The 23,125-nt window shown below is 35.0% G+C and overlaps 1 protein-coding gene across 1 annotated transcript in view; it reads right to left on the bottom strand.

The window, feature by feature from the left end:
* SYNE1 (spectrin repeat containing nuclear envelope protein 1) overlaps positions 1–23,125 on the bottom strand; it is a 282,683-nt gene that overhangs the window by 210,936 nt on the left and 48,622 nt on the right. Inside the window, exons 4-11 of the mRNA XM_052694476.1 lie at positions 17,152–17,247; positions 15,742–15,825; positions 12,701–12,793; positions 11,401–11,579; positions 9,271–9,467; positions 9,027–9,136; positions 4,638–4,685; positions 60–167 (exon numbers count right to left, since the gene is read on the bottom strand). Of these exons, the coding sequence (XP_052550436.1) occupies positions 60–167; positions 4,638–4,685; positions 9,027–9,136; positions 9,271–9,467; positions 11,401–11,579; positions 12,701–12,793; positions 15,742–15,825; positions 17,152–17,247 (915 nt within the window). The remainder of the gene's footprint in view (positions 1–59; positions 168–4,637; positions 4,686–9,026; positions 9,137–9,270; positions 9,468–11,400; positions 11,580–12,700; positions 12,794–15,741; positions 15,826–17,151; positions 17,248–23,125) is intronic.

The raw sequence follows: 23,125 nt of genomic DNA, 5'->3' as shown, positions 1-23,125 counted from the left end.
CAGTGTCACAAAATGGTGACAATAACATCTTATTCCAAAAATCTTTCCCAGTTGCTTACCTGATATTTCTCCTGTAAGCTTGTTTCTGCCACCTGTGCCCGTGTTAAATCTCTTTCAAACTGTTCTGCCCACACTCTTAGGTCTCTCAGCATCAACTTGTCTTCCTTCTATGATTAGTACAATCACACAAAAAATTTTAGTTTTCCACATACATTCAAAGGGAATTTCAGTAAAAGCTAATTGATTTGAGATAGGAAAGGATTTATTATCATTTTATCAGTTTATGGCTATTTTATTATCTTGTCTACTACTGAACTATTGCTTGGGGTGCAGCAACATTAGAAAAGAAAGTGCAGCAGTATGATCCAAGCTTACACATTTATTCTCTTAGTGACTTCAGGGCAATCCTTGACATCAAGTTATATGTACAGAAGCTAAAAAATATTTTGGTATAGAAGGTTTTAACAACAAAAATGGAAGGCAACTAAAAAAAATCTGATTCTGTTCAACTTCTTTTGCTTCCATGACATTTTATGGTTTTAAAAACAACATACTTGTTTTAAATTTTGCTTTAACACTTCAAGTCTATCATTGGCACTGGTGCTTGCAAGGCTGCTCTTCAAAATGCAGTGCCCTGATAGTGAGTAGAAAAGTACTGGTAGGAAATCTCAGGTCTTTAAGCACGTTATATTAGAAGGCTAGCAGACAACAGAAAGTTTTTTGTTCACTAAGAACACTAATCTTTAAGTAGGATATAAATGTCCGTCTCAGATTTCCAACTGATGAAAGACATGTTCTGGCTACTATTTAGAAACCACTTTTTGAAAGCAAAAAGGCTATATTACTGTAAAAGTGGTGACTGTCAGAAACACATCTATTAAAACGAACAAACAGAACACATATCAGCTATGAACATAAAATGAGTGACTAAGACTAAAGCATTACATAAGAGAAATAAAACTAGACCTTAGCCATTTTAACAGCTTAGAAGTATTGCTTCATTTCAGCTGAGAATCATCTTAGATGTATTTCTGCTAATTCTCATACTGATCCTCTACTCAAACCACTGGTAGTTGGCTGGACACAATGTGCATAATAGAATGTGCAAATATCACAGGTATTATACTTGTTAACCGTTAATTGGATATTACAGCAAGATTAACTCTGTGTTATGGCAGCTGCATTGAAATAAAGTTCCCTATAGCTCAGGTTCCTGGCTTCTGAAGTGCTTAGGCTGCTGCCTGAAAAACAGTATGGGACATCTATGACACTTCCCTGCTCCAGCTATTTCAAAGCTGGCATTTCCTTTACTTCACAGAAGGTTCCAAGATGCCAGAACTCCTACTGCTTCCAACTTGTCACATAATTTAAATATAGAGAAGAAAAATAAAAGCACTACTATTCTTGCATGATAATTTACTCTGTGTGTGGAAAAATAATGTCAAGATTCTTCAAGATAAACAGCAAATTCGTGATTGCTCCCATATGAGGAAAAGAATATAAGTAGAGAGAATTCTTAACTCTTTTAACCACCAAAAAAAAACTAAAATCTTTGGAATTAAGGGTAATCCATTCACTAGAAATGATAACTTTAATGATAGACTACTGAAATATCTGTTTAGCAGTCAGCTCCATGAAGCCAATACAAAACCCTGCATCTTAATGGATTTAATCTACAACAACAATCCTAGTAATTGAAACTTTAAGTAAGGTAATCCTGAAGTCAAGAAGAGAATGAATGTTATATATACTGTGTATACTGCTTTTAGTTCACTCTGTAACTTCAATTTTATAAAGCATGGGATTTTATTCTCCGTAGATTACATTCTTACTGCTGTGAGTCACTAAAGATAAGACTTTGCAAGAGCATCTGTGGCCACAACTTTTTCTACAGAAAACCAAAGCAGGTATTTTGCAAGATTTCTATTAACATGGTTTAATTACCTATTGCTAAAATTGAATCTGACCAATTCTTTCTAAATAGAATAACATCAGCAACTAGAGAACTTCTACAGCACCTAAGTATAAAGAACACAGGAACAGCCACATCTCTCTCAAATTACAGTACGGTTTCTCTGAATTTAAGTGAGGAGATAAAGCTGAGAGGTAACACTGAGTGTTCTCTGATTTATTTAATTTTTTTTTTACTATTCAGTCAAACAAATATTTGCTTTCTTAATCGCAGAAGATGAAAGCATTTCAGTAACTGAATCACTGGACATTGTTAAAGACACTGCACAACACAAGAAAAGCAGGATAGGCATATCATTCATATAGATATTTATTCATTTTCACAGCTTTCTATTTCAGCATATCACTTGTCACCTGCAAACTTGATTCTGTGGTCCTTGTTCGATATAAAAACATCGTAAAGTTTTGATTTTGATAACCAACACAGAAGATTTCTTGGGCACTAAGAAACCTGCCACCATTATTCCCCATGTCCGATGAGCTAAATCTCAATACAAGACTTTCATTAGTGACTAGTGGTTCTTAGTCCTAATAAAAAAATATTAGTGTTCTCACAGTACTTAACTGTTTTCTAAAGCTTGCACACCTTAAGTAGCAAACAGAACATAAAGAAAAGGAAAACATTAGAGAAATGTAAACGTTTGTTCTCTCCTCAGTATGAGGATATTCTATCCATAACCAAAATTATTTTAACTTTTCTAAGCCACTATGGCTTATTTTCTCCATGCTACATCCAAACAGCATTTTAGAGTATTAATTTATCCTCATGTCATTCTAAGAGCATTCACTGACTTGCAGAGAGGAACAACAAAGCTGGAGTACACAACCACCAAAAAAATATGAATGAAAAACATCAGAGAAAACTGCTTATTAATTCCAAAATGGTAAGAGGGCAAAATTAAATTTACATATAAAGTTTTTAGACTAGACTCAGAAGTAAAAGCTTTTTTTTTTTTTTTAAACTGAACTCTCTGATTTTAATTAACAAATTACATGATACAGAACTTTTTGGTTTTTATAGAGCTAAAAATACATATCTGCATTTAATGAGAAACTTGACAACATACTTTTTTGAATTCTCTAATATATAATTATTAACCAGAAGAACTGTTCAAATTCTCAGGCACAGCGTGGATAGAACTTTCAGACAGGAGCTTTTGAATCTAAAATAATTTATCTGTTTTTCAGAGATGCTGAATTACTGTATTGCCTATTTGCTGAAAAAAAATAATAATCAAGTCACTTTTACCATGTGTATATATGAAATCAATTAATTAAGCTATTCCCCTTGAAAACACTGAGTTATATATATGTGTTACTGTTAGCACAGAAAGACTCAGACTGACAACAGTACCACAGATGCACTCTGAATGCTGAGCCAAGCATCACCTTCAGTAATGAGCTATTAAAGGCAGACAGTAAGCTACTGGAAGAACTCAGGAAGTTATTTTTACAATCGCTGCTGAAGGAAGCTCTCTTATAACTGGGAACTCTGATGGTAAAAATAGGTTGGAAATGATGGGTTTATCATCTGATTTACTTGTTCATACAAGAAATGCTTTACAACAGATATATTATGAAAGAGTGTGCTTCTTCTGTCTGTAAATTGATTGTGAGATAAAGTAATTTCTACCACTACACCTCTTCACTATCTTAAGCAGCAACGCAGGAGTACGTAAGGCTAAGATTTTATATTTTATATTAAGGTCCACTCAAAGCTGCCTGAACTTTTGCTTGAATAGATTGAGTGGGAATAATTCTGCTATGGTTATTAAACTTCATTTCAATATATATGGGTTCTTATACATGCACAGCATGAGATGAACAGTTGATCAACCTATTTCTTATAAATTAGGAAAAAAAGCCAACACACAGAAACTAGTGTTGAATAAAGGTAACTATCTGGACCATGTGAGACTACAAACAGAACTGACTGGCTACAATGACAGCTGCTGTTTTCTTCATTACATCTTCACTCCTGCAATCTTCTAGTTTTATCTAAGTGTTCTGAAATGTATTTGAATGTATCTGAAATTTGTTTGAATGTTCATTTGATATATAAAATTCCATCTGTTGGATTTCTTAACTTCTCAGATAATACTAGAAAGTTTTAAGTATTTAAATGTCTAAGATAGTTACAAAAATATATCCTTTAAAAAATGCATAACTTACATGAGAACAAAGAGCTGAGCATATCATGTGATTAAACATGAATGCTCTCTCTTTCAAACACACATATCACATTCACTACTTACACAATCATATATTCAGTCTAATATCTACTCTATAAACCTAAGAATATATAACAATATCAATCTAAAATGAAAATAGATATGAATAGATAAAACAATTTGTAAATTATTTTCTTATGCTTATATCTGTAATTAAGAAAGGTGGTCTGAGGCTTATTATAAGTTGGCTTTTCTGTATTTCTGTAAAATTATTTGCAAAATTAGGCTTTTGGCTATAGGGAATAGTTGTTGTAAGAAATTAGACTTAGTCTCATTATGTTCATCTATTTCCTCTTGTGGAAAGAATAATATGAGGGTAACCAAACATTGTCTATTAAAATATCCAAAAATCAAAAGCCCAATATGTTCAGGATAAAACAAAAAATTATGAAAGGCCCAAGGCAAGCCCATTATTCTGGAGCATATTATCCTTACCTTAAATTTCATAAAAGAAGTGACAAAAGTTGGGATTGATTGAAGTTCCTAGCAATATGAAACAAGTGAGAAAACAAGAGGAAAAAGAAAAAAAAAAAAAAAAAAAAAGCAAACAAAATAAAACAAAGCAGGTAGAAATTCCAGAAAGAGCAATACAAGAGCTATATGTGCAATAATGCAATTAAAGATGTTCTTAAAATATTATCAAATGCATGTGCTATATCTTGTGAAGAAGTTCTCTACTACATCTGATTTCTGGATTACTAGTCACTATATGATTTGTTTCATCTGGAAAAAGCAGTTACTTTAGAGTAACCAATTATTTGTGATGCGTTGCTTACACAGATTCATATATAAGCACAGCTGATCCAGGCATGATATATTTGACTCCCTGTAATTCTGCTAATCCATCACTGGCAAAATTCTCATGCCTATCAGTAATCTATGTCCGCTCTGTACCTGACTCCCTAGCCCTGTCATTCATAACTGTCAATTCCTTCACCTTTGCCCTTGGATCAAAATGATAGCATAAAACAACTTCATGGAAAAGAGATCTAAACAGAGCCAGTTCATTGCAAAATGTGTGACAAGTCCCATACCCCAGTCATTGGCTCGACACAGTGAAATACATTGAAAAAATGATACTGGATAAATATAAGCTCTCAAGTATTCTTGTTTAAACTTTTCGCAAACTTGAGTCCTCTATTCCTATAAACTTTTGTATTTGTGACATATGCCACAGGGAAAGGAATTTTTTTTTTGTACTGTGGGATTCTTTATGATTTTTTTTTCAGAGAGATTCTGTCAACAGATAATCAAATCTCTTACACAGATTTTTTTCTCTTTAAAATATTTGATCTATTCTCAAGAAAATCATGATGAGTTTGGAAGACTATACACAGATTCCAAGAAATAATAGGACAATAGTTTACATGGTTGTGGACTGGGTGAAAAAAAGGGAAGCAAAAATTAATGAAATTGGATCTTGTTGACTGCACAATAACTAGATTAAATAAGATATCCAGATTATCTTTTGCAGATGTCATTCAATTATATTGCATTACATTATGGAGAGATTCCAGTGCTTAAAATTCAACAACATGAAGTTTAACAATACACAGACAAATATTTCTTTCCATATTTATCGTATATTTAAAGGGAGTATTAGAAAATAATATCTTAACCTAATGTTAAGTAGTGAAGTATCATACAGAATTCCTGCACTGTAGTGGATCTTTTCATTTCTTAGCCCACATTCTAAATTGTGCATGGACTGGTAAAAAGTAGATTAAGCGTGATTTAAATCACCAGATTATGTAAATTTACTGTGAACATGGATCTACATTAATAGCTCAGACAGTAGGCCAAAGGAGGTGATCTTTCCCCTCTCCTCAGCTGATGAGAACACACCTGGTGTTCTCTGCCCATTTCTGGGCTTTCCAGCACAGGAGAGAGATAGATATAGCCTAAGAAAGTGCTACAGATACATTGAAGGGACTGGAACTACTCTCCAATGAGTAAAAGCTGAGAAAGATGGGACTGTTAACTTGGAGAAGAGAGATCGCATAGTTGTATATAAAACCCTGAGGAAGAATGCAAATCGGACAGTTCTAAGCTCATTTTAGTGGACCCCAGTGCCAGGGCAAGAGACAGTGGGCACAGAAACTCAAGAGGTTTTCTCTGAACACTAGGAAACACATCTTTAGTATATTGCTTGCTGTTTTTCTGGGATGCACAGTTCATGGTCATTCTAATATACACCTTGGCTAAATGAACTGACTGGAAAAAAGTAAATAAGAGATTACTCATTTTCTCAGTGCACAGAGCTAACAGTGTATCAGATAAAAGCTATTTCTGTGATTATATATTCTTTTTCAAGAAGTATAGTTCACTGATTCTGTTTTGGGTACAGAGACATATGCAGGATCAGATCAGACATATAAAAGTTTTGTATTGTTTTAAATAGCAACATCAGTGAAACCATAAGTGAACTGTATGCCTTAACGATAACTACAGTTAATAGTGTAGCAATAGGTAGAACAGTGTTTCTATTTACTCTAACCTAAAGCTTCTATATCCATCACATATCTTTCCTTAGGAATTTTGCATAATTTGGTTGTTGTTTTTTATTTATTTATATAGGATTAATCCATCTCTAAGAATCTACAATCGGCAGAGATGGACACATTTCTAGATGGTCATTTTTCTTAAGATGAATAAATTGTCTTAACAGTGCATAGCATTTCAAAAGAACTTAAACTACCTTAGATGAACCTGACCCTTAGTTAGAGATTGATAAAACAGTCTTGGAATCTGATTAAAAACAAACCCATGCAGACTTTATTTTCCTGTGAGTGATATATTCCCTCTATTCTTAGTCTTTTCCTATTCCCACTGATGTCTAGTATAAGAAAATAATTATCACAGTGTTGGAGTACATGTACCTGAGAGAGATAATCTGTCAAGATTATTATCTGCTAAACTCCTAAAATTAAGCACTTTCAGGTTGTATTTCATCTGACCTGCGTTATGTGCTTGCTACAGAACAAGATGCATTGACCAACAGATGTTACTGTATTTTTCTGCTTGTCAAAATAAACTTAGGTTGACTATATCAGTAGTGAATCCTTAGTCAGATGACTCCAACCTCATAGTAAGTGCACATGGGTGGCTTTTAATAGCACAGGAGGTAGGTGAGAGGTGAAGAAGATTACTGACTTTCTCTTCCCCTGCCCCTCAGCCAACTCAGGTTCCAGTATTTTTCTTGAAGATGTGTTGTCCAGACAAATTCCTATGCTGCCCAGCTTATAAGATATTGCACTGGAAGAAGTGAAGTAATAATGGAAGCTTGTCCTTGGTGGTCAGAAGTCCTAGCTGCTTGTGTGGACATTTCTATAATTAAAGAGTCTAATATTTCATGCCTAGATCAGGTGTGCTATGCACACAAACAGCCATAGTGCAGGTGGCAGAATAATCAACAAATACATAGAGTCGCGTGGCTAGGCTGGTATCTGCAGATCACATTGCTAGAAAGATCATCACAGTGGAAAGGGATAATCAAAAATTAATGAAAATGGTCACTTGTGTCCTGGGCTAAAAGGAAAACACTAAAGGGAGGAATCTCCAGGAAGAGATCCTTCCTCAATGGCAGTCAGCTCTTCAATGGGGTCTAGAATAGATGGAGCCAGACTCCACCCCTTCCAGTTACACAGCTGAATTCCTTCACCTGTGCTCCCATGGCTGACTCAGTGCTTGCCTCAGGTGATCAATCAGAGATTCAGGCCATGACTCAATAGTTCACACACAGCCAAGTCTATTGGCAGCAGGTGTTGCATTGTGTGCCATGGTATGGAAGCAGCAGAACAGTCTAAGCCTGTCATGGGTCAGAGGCTTTAGTGTTCGCTCCCCCTGTCTTGCCAACTCAGCTTCATTACTCAGTGCTATGGCACTGGTACATTTACATCCTCAGCATAATTTTGCAGTAAGGAGAAAGAAGAATGCCAATGACTCAGGCACTGGAATCAGACAGCAAAGCTACAGCTACTATGCAGCTACTGCAAAGCTATTAGCCACACCTAATAAAGCCAAACATAGCCAGAAGGAAGGAGATTCACTCATTTCAAAGCTCTTCGGTGACTATCTGTAAGGAAACCAAAGAAACAAACAAAAGTATTGCCTCTTTCTCTCTTGCTGGGGCTGAGCAGATTGTCTCAGCAGTGCTTCCTACCATTTGGCATGAAGGAAGTAAATGATCAGGATTAGGGAGTGAGTCACAATCACTTGGCATCTCTGAGTACAATCCTTTGCACTACATCCAAGCGTAAAGCCAATATACTATCATACTCAAAGCACAAACAAGAAAAACAAACAAAAAAATTCCTTAGAGCAAGCAGTCTAATCTTATTATACAATAGAAGGAAATCCAAGTCAAAAAATCTTAACTGCCTCTCAGGCCTAAAAGTCCACAAACAACCTCTAACCATTCTCTAGGACAACTCCTTTTCCTATCCACAGATCCACTGTGATAGAAACAGAAGTGATGTGTTGCTTCAGGCAACAAACAGCTTCAATGTTTTTAGTATTATGCTTGAAAAGCTTTCAGAAAACAGTAGCAAACCCCAATGGGTCCTACCATTTACTGTATCTGTTTCTCCTTGCTTTGGCTGACAGGAAAATCTCAGCAGTATCACCATTCTCTTTTCTCCATTTATGCAATACTGGTTCCTTTATTCTCAGTTAAACTTTCTTAGTTTTTTTAAAATTGTGCCTGCTTTTCACTTGAATTGCAGATCAAAACAACATAATAATAAACTATGAGGGCTACAAAATGTGTTTAGGAAGCACACCCTGTGATAAACCAATTTCTGTAAGCATGCAAGAGAAACTTACATCATTCTCCTGCACATCAGCCATTGTATGATGAGGATCAGGATAGTACTTCAAAAACTGGGCTACGTAGGTCATGATAGACTTTTCATCTGGCTTGTCAACATTCACATCTATACAAGTATAGAACACAGTACAGTAAGTGATAGCTAAATGGCAGAGAATAATAGTTAAAAATTTAAACACTAGAATCAGCGTGCTTGTTTTAACTCATTCAAACAGTTCAAGCATTTTTAAATTCAGATACCCTCTGGATCAAGGAGCCTCGGAATCCCTAGCTCTGTTTCTGCAAGTGTGAAGGCTTCTTCCAGGTTTTCCCTGTTTGATCTTCCTTTTACTTTCTCCATGTCTACTAAATCTGGACGGATAGCATGAATAATGGAATGAAATGCAACACCACTCCTCCAACTTTGTCCGAAGTCTTTGATTTCAATTCCAGCTTGCCTGAAGAAAATGAAAGAAAATAATTACTTGCGTAAACATCAAGACAAGGGGAAATCCAGAGTGAGAAAGGATGCTCCAGACAATGACTACTTATCATTAGGCCTAAAGCACCTTTTGTTCCTATAGGACTGGTCAGTTCTGTGACAGCTCCATCTGTACACTGCATAAATTAAACAGAATCTTTTAATATGCATACTGCATGCGTCTCCAATGAGCTCACTAGTGGCAATAAGCCTAATGAAATACACCAAGTGACACACACAGTCTGTGGATATATGCAGTTCTTTCTACTGCTCTCCATGAACAGAGAGTAGTTTATAACTCTCTGAATTATAACTGCCACAATTTAGTTAAGTACATCAGCATCATACAAAAACAAATACATAAGAAGAATGGCAGTAATCTGCTATCTTTTAAAATGAAAGCATTAAAATGTTACAAATGATATCACTGAGTGAAAAATCAGGTGAAAATGTAATGCAAATATATTTTTATTCTCATCAAAAAACCTGGAGTAAGACTATTATTTCCTCCAGAATTCTTATATTTTCAATGAAAAATGCACATAAACAATGAAGAAATGCCAATAAATACTGAGAGAGGAATCAGAAGTGAATCACACTCCTGACTGGTGCTTTTAAAAGTAATTCTGAAGAGTACAATTGTCCGCAAACTGCAAGCTTCCTCAGAAGACACACTTGACATTAACTTGACATTGACTTGCCATTGTGAAGTTTACAAGAACAATAATACTGCATGAATGTTTAATTCAAAGACCACTGCAATCACTGAAAAACTTCCAGACTTCAATGTGTCTTCAGCTAGCCTAAATGAGGAACAGGCAAAATATTCTCTCCTTGCTCTAGATTTCTTGCAACACATTTAACCTATTCTTTCCATACTGTTGAAAATGTGATTTACAAGCCTCTGTTTGTTTGTATATGTTTATGTGTCTAGAAATTGCAGCTGACCAGTCAATAGAATGTCCCTTGCTAACAAGAGCTTAAAAGGAAAATTGCCAAATCAGACTGTATTGCACTGTAAGTTTTATTGTGTTCTACCTGCTTATTGGAAAACCAGAGGAAGTCTTTATATTTCTTTTGTCAGAGGCACTACTCCAAAACTTTTCATTTTCCTTTACATTAATGCATGACTTTTTTTTCCCCCAAATAGTGCTGATTACTTAATTTAAAAAAATCCTTTTATTTAAAAAAAAATATTTTAATGTATTTTTAAAAAAATTCTTACAGTGGAAGCCATTAATTACTATTATTTCTTTGACCAAATATAATTTTTTTACATGAATTTTGGAAGATGAGCAATCTTGGAATAATTCTAATTCTACAAAATACAAGCAAGATTCCAAGTTAACAAGGAATAGGCGGAATAACTCAGAAATAAATTTTGTTTTACTTGGCACAGACTTTGTTTAAAAAGAAAGAAAATTCAGGGCAGTTTATAGTAATATGCCCTTTTTATCTCAAAACTGCAGAAGAATTTTCATGATTTTTCATCACCTGCCTTTTGACAGGAAGTGTTGAAATTCAGCGCAAAATTCACATATGCTGTCACTGAGTAATGCTGTCAGTGTGGGGCTCGCATTATAGCATCAAGTGTTTGGGCAGCAGAAATAATGCACTGTCATTCAGATAACTAATGCCCCTTCCAGTTCCTCCTTCTGTCAAAGATAATCCCATTCATTACTTGGAGCCTATAAAATGTGATTGCTTGTAAAACTAGTGCAAATTCTAAATAATCGCTTGCTTGTTGTTATAGCAGAATAGTTAGCAGCCTCTGTTTCATAAAGAATATGATTAGAGGCAGCGCTATATAAACACACAGCAAAAGGATAGACTTTGACTGAGAAAGTTTAAATTCTAAACAAAAAGTTCACACTTAAGATAGGAGTTTAATTCATCTGTAAGTTACTTACCTTGCTGCTGTATACTGGATCCATTTTAACAAAGCCTTCCTGGCACTTCCTTGGACCTTGGTTACCACCTTCCGTTTGCTTGGGGGACTTGCAGTTTCTGAACTGACAACACTCTCTACAGAGGACGCGCTGCTAGACAATGACTGCAGCTGTGGAAGATTGCTGGTGAGCTCTTCAATCTGTGGAAAAAAAAAAAAACAACAAGTTAATGGATGTTTGTGAACAAGCCATTTAATTTCCACCTGTCTCTTAAATAATAAACTAATAGGACTGACAAAGTAAAGTTGGGAAGAAGGTGTCACTTTTAGATGCTGTATTTTTTTTTTTTTTAAACTGTGCTTCAAAGTAGGCTCAAAGATTTTAATGTATGTCTGTATCTGTAATTCCTGAAATATGGAAAACCTAGCAATCATTGACCTTCCTGACTACATACAGCTACAATAAAGTGCAAGTGTGTTATCTAGTACAGCAAATTATCATTGAAATGATTGACAATGGCTTAAATTGAGCTTTAATGCACATTACAAAATGGTTCAGTAATTTCAAAGGACACTCACTAAATTAAAGAACTTAAATGACTTTGATGATCACCCTGATAGTTCTTAATTTAACCTTGTACTCTTGGCCTAAATTTAATTGTGGCTCTGCTTAGATGTAACTCATGATGAAATAGTCCATGTACTGTAGGCAACATGCTTTAGTAAAACTTGCTGAGCATTTACAGCAGTTATTTGCATCACAGTTTCCATCAAAAGTAAATTATTAACTTGACTGACAATCTGGCTGTAACTCGTAAAAATTATATCCAGAGGATAGTGTAAGATTGGTCTCCATCTAAACAGTTTACATCTACTATCCTTGCAAATACCTTCACGTTCCAGTGAAATCAGCATGTTTACTTGTATTACGTTAAGCTTAATTGCTGTCTGACATCACGTGCACTGGAATTAGATGGAGTACAATCATCAACAAGGTTGGTAATAGTGCTTATAAAAAGAATCCAAATTCCATAGTTTTCTTTTCTGTGCGTTTTTTTTTTTTTTTTTTTGCATTTTTCAGAGATACTGGAAGTATGTGTTCTAGTGATAGAAGAAATACATTCTATGCTCATTACCAAGACAGGTATCTTAGTTTAAGCAGTGTGAAACAGCTATATCTGCTACTTTATTCAGCATCAGATCCTCAGTTAATTATAAACTATCAAACATGTAACTAAATACTGAAAATGCACTAGTTCATTTGCAACAATAAGCTCAACCACTGTTTGAAGAAGCAACACTGAATTTAAAAAACGTTGTACCTGAAAATATAAAATTATGGTCCACACCAAACCAAGCACAATAGAAGGCCGACCATCAGCAATATCAGTTGAGTTTATGTTGACAAGCTTTATCTATTTAGGAAAGAAAACATGTTATCACTACACACAAGAAACAGTAACAGTTACAAAAGAAATCGGTTTTATATTTTAATATATTTTTGTAACAAAGTAAGAAGTTTCTTACTATGAAAGTATCCCATAATTATGTAATTTCACTTACATGTAAGCTATACATAATTAAAGAGTTTTAGGTCCATAGCATGCTAATATTGTAGAAATAATATTTAACTTTTGTAGAAAAGATAAAAAGAGATAAAAATTACATAAAAACATTGTACAAACCGGAGATCCTCGGTATACAGACTAGCATGGGAAGTAAAAGGAAAAAATGTTACAAAATAATGATTAAGTGATTAAGTAAATGTGTTACTTTTAAAATGTAAAGAAAGCATCATTTTGCTTACAACTTAGAATATGATTAATAAACAAAACAAACTGAATATTCCATAACAGCTTTTAAATTATGTAGGTTGTCCTTGCTTCTTGTAACAGGTGTAGAATTGACCAAGAAAACAGTGTTTTATAATAAAAAAGAAATAAGAAAAGGGGAAAAAAACCTTAAAGAAAAAAAAAATATCACATTTCTTCAGGGAGCTTATTACTGTAAAATATTTTACCATCACTGGTGAAGGTTCCCTTGCAAGACAAATCTGACTATAATTTTTTTAAAAATATAGAATATGAACATTTCAGCTGTCCAAGGCTGTATGCAGTTTATCAAAACAAACAGGTTTTAACTCCCAAATGCTTCTCTATATTCTGAATAAAGCGTCACCATAAAATAATTTCAAGAGAAAAACAGCAGAGAAAAAGACTATGTATAAAGGAACTAAGACAGAGACAGTGTTTAAGGAAATTGAATAGAATAGGTAGTATCAGAATATCAGGAAATACACTAATCATTCACTCAACAAAACTAAAAGTCCTGCCTTTAGTCTTGACGTTAATAAGGAGGGCTACTAAGCTGTTCTGGCACTCCAAACATGGTCATGGAAAAGGGTTATGGAAAAACTTTGGAGAATGGGTTTAAGAACAGCATGAGATTGACTTCTGGTGAGATTCTATCCACAAAACAAAGCAAAAACTGCAGTCATTTGAATCAACATCTGGAAGTCCACTAAACAATGCCATTATCTACCTAAAGAAAAAAAGCACCATAAGTCTTATTCTTTTAGCTGACTCAGCTCCCACAAAAATCTTTCTTTTTCTAGAAAGCAAGGTTTTACTTATGGATATTACAGATTAAAAAGAGTCATGAGGACTCAGCTAAATCTTTTGATTAGGTTACTGCTCATGGGGGCATAATGTATCTATTCTAGTTATTGTTATATTTGTTTTATTATTCATTAAAAAGAACTCAAATCTATTAAATATACACTTCACTAGCATTAAAAAGAAAGACTCAAACCAAATGCAAACAAACAAACCAAAATAACAATAAAAAAATGTTTGGTCCAGAATAACATCACCAAAATCTGAAGTGCATTTCTCAGTATGACAGCCAGAAGTCTGTCTGGATTGCGAAAATATGATATTGAATAAATCTGTAACAAATGTTACTTGTGGGAGAGCCCAGGGAGGAAGGAGACCCCCAGCACACACTAAGTGCCACAGACAGCCACTCATCTCCCTTCATTTGTCTGAGGGTAAAAATCAGGGACTGCGCTTAGCTACTGAAAAAGCATTTGCTGTCTGAAAGCATCCCCATCTCCTCTGAGAGGAAAAGGGTGACAGACTGTATAGATGAATTGTCTAAGCTGCATTCAGCCAAAAGCTACCTGCTAATGCACACCAATCTATCTTACATATTGTTTATTTCCATTTCCCTCTAGAAGGAAATCTGATATGCCAATATACAGCACGTACAAAAAATAACTAATAGAGAAAAGTCCCCAAACTCCTGTTGTGTTGTATTATAGAGAAATAAAATTCATTCGTTGTTATACCTGCATTAAAAAAAAAAAAAAAAAAAAAAAAAAAAAAAAAACTGAAAAGCAGATACGAAAAAATGTCTCCAATTCTAATTAAAAAAAAAAATAGATACATCAGTGTAACACAGGAAGATTGTTTTTATTTTATGTTCATACCTGGAACACATTGAGTTTTTTCTTAAAATCACTGAAGGGTTTACTGGAAGAAACCTTAAAGATCATACAGTTCCAGTCCCCTGCTGTGGACAGGGATACCTCCCACTAGATCAAGCTGCCCAGGAATCTCATCCAATCTGGCCTTGAACACTTCCGTGGTTGCAGCATCTGCAGATTCTCTGAGTAACTTGTTCCAGTACCTCACCACCCTCACAATGAAGGATTTCTTCCTAATATTCCATATGACAATACTCCATTTGGATAAACACTATTACACTGTGCCTTATCAATACAGGCTCTGGTAAAAAGGCCTCTCTTGATTATCAATACAGGCTCTGGTAAAAAGGCCTCTCTTGATTATAGGCCCCCCTTTAGGAATGGAAAAGCCAGTACATGGTCTCCCCAAAGTCTTCTCGCAGACTGTCTTTGTACTAGAGATACCTCAGCACTCTAATCATCTATCTTTCGTTTTCTATCTCTGTGTTGAATTTTTATAAAGTTTTGTTACATCTTGTATGTTACATCTAAAACTGCCATAGTGGTGACTACAAGAATCAATCCAGGAATTAACTTGGACTTCTGTTATGCTAATAAAGGGTCACACTGTTCTTAATTCACGTGTGTATAATTTCAAGCAGTGTTTTGTATGTACAGTCATACAGGAATGCCTCTACTGAACTGAAATTGTTAACTTTGATGAGACAGGGAAGCAGGGAGGAGTTAAAGAATACAGAAAAAAAAAAAAAAAGGAAAAAGATAAGCTAAGGTGATTCTAACTAAAAACCCCAGGAAATTTTTCCTATTGATTGCTAGCTGTTAGTGTTGAATCTTGACATTTTTACTTTACAACAGCTTTTGTGCTATCAAACTTACCCGTCTTCCTTCTAGAAACTTAAGTGCTGTGCCAATGTTGGCAACCCAGTGAATTCTCTTCAGATGACGTCCTTGCTCACAAGGCTTTAAGGAAAAGAAAAGTGCACACTCCAATTAGATTTATTCACTTTGCTGAAAAAAACATTCCACGTAATTACAAACATATTTTGCTGAACTTCAGGCATGTAAGTTAAAAGTAATAATAATAAAAAAATTAGAAATCCTTGAATTAAATCAAAAACATATTTTAGGCTCCTAATATTCTGAATTTGAATTTTAAATGTCTCCTTAATATTATATTGCAATGTAAATATATAACTACTGCCATTTAAATTGGTATCGATAAAGTTATTTTTAACAAACGTTTATTATAAATTCTAAAATTCCTTCTGAAGTTACTATAGAACATAATACTCTGCTATACATGGCTTTTCAGTTAATTAGAAACTGCTCTTGTTCTGTGATTTATACGGGAAGGATATTATATAGCAAATGTCAATTAACTGGTACCTTCTCTACAATTCTTTCCCTGTTTTACTACTATGTTGCCACAAGAGGGAGACTTCTCATATGAACAGAAGCAGTAGTCAGTACATTTCAACAATGCAGGAATACCCTTGAAAGCTTAGCTTACTTCTCATTAAAATCTCTTTACAATCACTCTTGCAATACTAATTACTATTAATTTTAGCTAATCTCGGCTGCATGAACAAGAGGTAAAAGAATGGAACTTGCAAATAGAGTGAATGTAAGGGAACAGGCAAACTGAATGGTAGATGTTCAGCTCTTGGGTGCTGCCCTTTGATACATAAGCTGGTTTGGAAAAAGTGAGAGGTCTTGGCATAAAAACCTTAAATTCTTCTCACCATCACAAACACATTACTAACTTGGGTCCCAAGAGAAAACTTATCTGGCATGTACAAATTGTAGCCTCATTACACAATATGTCTGTGAAATGCCATTTGGTATCAGTTTAGGGTCTTTACAGTGACTATGTATCTGTCAGTGCACATGGATATTAGACCCTACGATATCTGGGGGCTCACAAGAAAGCCATGAATTAGACAAGAGAACCTGTCATTATTTCTTCAGACATACAGAAGCAGCTTGGGCTTCAGACCATGCTTGTGTCACAGTAGTAACACTGCAGTAACAGCAAGGTGCATTATAAAGACTAACATATTTTTATGAAACAGTAAGACAAAACTGAAATAAAATATACAAAATCAAGATTATCAGTCTGCAATTATTTCGTTTTGCATTGCAGCCACATAGTCCACTCTGTGAATAAATTTATTTTGCTTTTTTGTTTGTTTTCAAGAGTACTCAAATATAGAAACAAACTAGAAGATCATATCCTTGAAAAGTTGTGCAACCATCTCACAGATTCAGAAGGAAGGAATTTCTTACCAGCTTCTGCCCTGAAAGAACCTCCAAAAGGGCTATCAGCATTATTCCATCCTTGATGTCTTCAAACAGATCACTGACCATCATGGGAGGATTGCGCTGAGAAGTGAAGAGACCAGATATTATAACGGCAGCAGCAGCAGCGTTGTCTTGTCTCCCTTCCTTTCAAAAGGGAGTGGTTGGATCCCATTCTTTATGTTTTACAACATTTAATATTGTTTTGCTTTTTAACCCTTTCTTTGCTACCATACTGTTTGACTTTTTAGCATTTCTGGGAAAAGCCTTCTGCTCCCTAAAATAGTAAAAGAAACAAAACAGCTGCCTAGAGTCTGTAAAACACACTCATTTTACTAACACTATTACAGTCATGTTTCAGACTATTGGCATATTTTGCCTAGTGTTACGTGTGTCACAGAAATTTCACTTTCCTTGTTTGAGAAATTAGCTGTGTGAAGAAAAAAATCCCTAAAGCAATATGGCTGTCTGAGCACTGCTGCTGCTTTCTTCTGGCTAACTGTTGTTTCACAAAATTGTCATATTTTCTCTCCTTTCTTTCACTCAGGCCTTGCAGGCTTCAGTGCTGCTAGCACTATGACAGCTTCTACTTAAGACAAACTGCTTAACATATGTCTTTATGTTTGCAAACATGAGAATGATAGTACTGAAAAACATGTAAACAGATGATGTTTCAGGAATTTTGAGCAACAAAGTCCCACCTCTGAACTCCAATTTCTTAAATACATACCAGTTTGTAGCCAGTTTGGCTAGCATCTGGTCAGCACTTCAATGATCACACTGTATTTCATAGTAACCAAAAATCTAGAGTGAAACTTGGTTCTGTTGAATTAAAGGAAACAAATGCCCTCCAGTTTCTATGAGTTTGCTAGAATTCATATTCCTGCTAATTCACATGATGATAACATTTATACCTGCTAACTGACTGAAAAGACAGACTACAAATTTAGTTTTAAATTATCTTATGCTTAGTAAATTATGTTTGGGGTGCTTCTAAAAAGAATGCTTGTACAAAATCTTGATCTATTATTTCTCTTCCATAGAAACATACATTTGATGATCCTAAGAAATGAAAACTGCTAATGAAAAGGTAGTTATTAAAAAAAAAAAAAACAGCACAGAGCAAAAATTTCTACCTCTATCAAAACCCAGCCTTCAGTGTTTAGTTCAGATGAACTAAAGTTTCACTGAGACATAGATTTGGTTTAAAGTGGACTTCATTTAGGATGTGGCATGCTCTTATGGCTACAATAATAGAAAGTGCATGTTCTCAAATACGTGAAAAAGCACTATTGCAACACATTGCAAGAGTATATTATATATATTACTTTTTCTTTTTCTAGTAATGTAATACATAATGACTAATGTTCTTAATATAACACCAAAGAAATCAGTGAAGCAATCAGGTCACTGAAGTTTAATTTGTCCCGTTACAGGCAGTTGATGAAAACATAATTAATCTTCACCTTTTGTTTTATCAATTCCTCTTTGAAACTTGAAACAGCTTTGGTTTAATCAGTATTACTGTGTGATCTACAGTGAAGAAATATGTATTAAATCAATACATCATTAAAGACAACCATCTGCCATCCTAATCCAGCAGCTGAAGGCCTGAAAAATTTCACCATAGAAAGAAATGTTCCAATAGTGAAGCTTGCCTCCTGAAACTCACTCTAAAGTAAGGAAGAGAGGGAGCCTTTTAGGGAGGATGATTTAGGATACTTTCTGATTAAGAAGTACGAGGGATTTAGAGTGCCCCATAAATCTTGTACCTGTAACGTGCCTGTCAGGTGAACTGTTTTAGAACAACACAGATCCCTTACAACCTGAGTGCTCTGCTATCCTTACCCTCAACACACAGTACAGTCCAAAATTTGTGTTGTTCCAAAAATAGTCAATACCTTTCTGGCATTCATGTGCAAACCAGAAGTGGGATGTACCTCTTGTTCCCAAGGTCCATCATTTCATGCTATAGACAACCTCTCACCACCCATTTCAAGTTCTTGCTTTGAAACACCCTTCATGGGTCACTCATTTTTGACAGCATTTAGAAAAAGCAGATTTGAAGGCATTACACTAAAGAAAAGCAAGGAAAGTACCCCCCTCAAAGACATCTGTCAAACTAACACAGTACTCTTCTTTCAACATAGATCAAATATTATTATGGGGGAAAACTAAGAAAAGGATGAGAGAGCATTCAAACAAATAAGAGAAAGAACAAAGAAACAATTGAATGGATTACATCAAAGTCCACAAGACTGACTCTTCTGAACTGTGAGAATCAAAGAGTGAAATTTACTTTTTGTTGCTGCAAGCTTTGTGTAATTACATTGTCAACGTTTACCATCATACATCATGTACATTAACACTAATACAACAGGGAACAAAAGACAAGTAAAATAACCACGTTACATGGTCTTCTATGTGGTATTCCTCTTAAATTGAAAATTAGTTAATTAAACAGACTATCAAAATGGTATCATGTAATACAATTTATAAGGTATTTCACTATCTGAAGACATTAACAACTAATTATAAAGAGATAGAACCCTGTGGGTTTGTTTTTGGATATCCAACTATTCTTTGCCTCAGTTTTCACTGGCATCTGTGCTCTCATCTGCCTATACCTCTAGGTGTTGAGTAAAACTCCCCCCACACACACATAGACAATAGCAGAGCAAGTAAAAGACCACCTCACGAAACTGAATGGGTCCAGATGACATCTGTCCCAGTGCCCTGAACAAAATAGCTGATGTAGTTACCAGCCACTCTCCATCATATTTGAAAAGTTATGGCTGTCAGGTGACATCTCCAGTGATTGGAAAAAGAGCAATATCACTCCCATTTTTAAGAAAGGGAGAAAGAAAGATCCCAGGAACTACACACTGGTGAACCTCACCTCTGTCCTGGGAAAATCATGAACAAATGGAACTATTTTTTTTCAACTAAAAGAGGGGAGATCTATATTAAGTGTTAGGAATAAATTCTTTACTCAGAAGGTGGTGAGGCACTGGAACATATTGCCCAGGGACATTGTGGATGCCCCATCCCTGGTGGTATTCATGGTGAGTTTGAATGGGACCCTGGGCAGCCTGGTCTATTGTGAGTTGTCTTTATCCATAGCCGGGGGTTAAAAGTAGACGTTTATAAACCTTCCATCCAGACTGTTATTTTGTGATATATCTGTTAATTCAGATTCAGATTTTACAAAATATAGTTTACTGTGCCAGAAGAGGAGTATCTAATGTTGGTATATCCATCATATATTTCTTTCTGTGAGGCTTGTCAGTCAAACTTTTTTGTATAAAGTGATGCTTTTCAAGAAATTCATAGAATTTCCTGAAAGCTGCAGGAAAGGATATCAGTTTTTAAGAGAAGCAAGTATAAGCAAACATATCCTCATCAGTTCCTGTTAGGGATCAATTCTAAATATAGCAATTTAAATAAAAGTGTAATGGGAGAAGAAAAAATAACTTTCACAATTAATTCCAAATTCATATTGCTCCTACAAAGCACATGAATTTGGTTGTAGAATGCACCTCTCTTCTTGTGGTACGACTGTTCCTAAATGTCATCACCAATGTAAACTAACTAATGTACTAAATTTGTTGAAAGAGTACATACAATAAAGTATGTAGAATATCATTTTGCTTTCCCAGAGAAGCTTATGTAATACCAAAATCAAGAAACAAGGCATAGGAAATTTCAGTGGAAACCTGATGAACTGTTGAATTAAAGTCTGCTGCTCACAAAGAATGTTCTGATTTTAACCAAGGAATTTTGTCAAAAAGTGTATAAGATATTCTTTAATACTCTAGGATTTCAAAAGCTTATTTCATGCACTTCTCTAACGTTCTTTTTGCCTGTTTTAAGAATTACTTCGTTAAATTTTTCATGCAGTCTTTTCAGCATGCAGTATATAATGTTTTAGAATCATCACAGCCTGTGATGCTGAAGCTACTCAGTTATAAGCATAAAGCTAAAATCTGGACTACATTCAATATTTTCAAAGTTAGAAAATTTTAAGTTAGTTTTCACTCTTGGCTTTCACCGATTTTAGTTGATATTTTCTGTACATCATGGCTATCAGATGAGTAGGAGTTAAGTCCAGTTGAGTCTCTAAAATAAGCATTCAAGAGATTTTTACTGATTACAACTCTTAAAGGAAAGAGAAAACAACACAGAGGTTTATTCTCTGGTATAATCGCTCAGTATAATCATAGAACGGCTTAGGTTGGAAGTTACCTTAAAACCCACCCAGCTTCAACTCCTTTCCATGGGCAGGGCTGTCACCCACTAGATCAGGCTGCCCAGGGTCTCATCCAACCTGACCCCAAGCACTTCCACGGATGGGGCATCCACAGCTGTTCTGGATAACCTGAGCCACTGCCTCAGCACCTTCACAGTAAAGAATTTCTGATATCTAATCTAAATCTACTGCTCTTTATTATTTAAAACCAATACCCCTTGACCTGTCAATATATTCCTTGTTAAAGAGTCTTGCTAAGCTTTGCTGTTGTGTTCCAACTTTTTTCACGTTTCATTTCTCATTTGAATCTTTGCTACAGGAATATTTTCCTCACTCCCCGAACTTAACTTTTCTAATGAATACACTGTATTGTACAAACAATAGTTATTGGAACCACTATGAATGCCAATGAGAACACTGGAAAACTAGCTTTACTGCATTACTTCTCAAATGATATTTCAAAAAGTGATGAAAAAGCATGAAAATCCAGCCACATGCACAAACAGGAGCAAATCTGTTTAATGAATTTGCCTCTATTGTGAAATACACGTGAAAGTAGGAAGGGGAATGTGAAATTCCACAGTTATTCTATAGTTGCTGACCCACCTGTCTGCCATAATTTCATAAATCCTTAAGCACTTATATTTTGATATTCCTTGCTATTATTGTCTACTTTTATGATTGAAGTCAGAGGAATTGGGCCCTAAATCTTACACGACTAGTTCATTCATGAAGTTAATTTTGTGAATGCTAGTTCACTCTTTGTTTGACATTAGAGTTACATGAAGTACTTGTGAAAACACAGTGAGCAGAAAGCTGTAAATCACATTTGTTATCACGCAAGTAAAATTGACTGAAAGTTTTTCCTCTGTCAATCACTAAGATAACAAGGAGTCTTCTTTTTCCATTTGAAAAAGGCAGAGCTATATATATAAATTATTGGTGCAATTTTACCCTACATTTAAAACATGGACTTAATAATGATTCCTCAAAACGTACACAGAGGAGAAGTTAAATTATTTCTACAGATTTGAAAGCTGGAAGTGAGTGATGGAGAGAGATCTAGTTCCAGAACCTTAGAGAAATATATATAAATAGCATGGGGTTAGAAAGCTTGAATGTTCCAGTCCTGCTACACAAGCATATCATTTATCATTAATAGGACTGCACAAATTAAACTGGACAGCCAGAGGACAAATAGAGCACTTTAATCTGTTATCTTGACCCTAATATCTGCAAGTGGGTGGTAAAGAGACAGTTTCAGGTTGCTGAGTCAGAATCAGAGAATGGATTCAGATAGCTTGAACTCCAGAAGGTAGACAGACCCATACAGCCTAATAATAAAAGCTGACCTGAGATGAAACTTTTATACTACCTGTAACCATCTTTGAAGCTCTTTCTGCCACGTTTGTTCCCTGCGAGACAGTGCCTTGTGGATGAAGGCACAGACCATGTTAAGGCTGCTTTACCTCAATCTTTCTTTTCAAGTATCCTTTAATTTACTAACTCTTTTATATATCTTGTGTATTGTGAAAACATATTTGGATTAAGAAATACAACTTAAAAAATAATATCATTCTACTATAAAAAGGAATATAAACAATCATACCTACTCTCTCTTACAGAGTCCAACTAACTGGTGAACTCATTTCATTTACAAGTTCTGTTCATTCTTAATCAATTATAACCCTACTCTCAAAGCTATTCTTCACT

This window comes from Tympanuchus pallidicinctus, unplaced genomic scaffold (genome assembly GCF_026119805.1).
Source record: "Tympanuchus pallidicinctus isolate F22 unplaced genomic scaffold, pur_lepc_1.0 scaffold1, whole genome shotgun sequence".
Lineage (NCBI taxonomy): Eukaryota > Metazoa > Chordata > Aves > Galliformes > Phasianidae > Tympanuchus > Tympanuchus pallidicinctus.
Note: the sequence above shows the minus strand (reverse complement) of the source record. Positions and strands in the feature narration are given on the sequence as shown.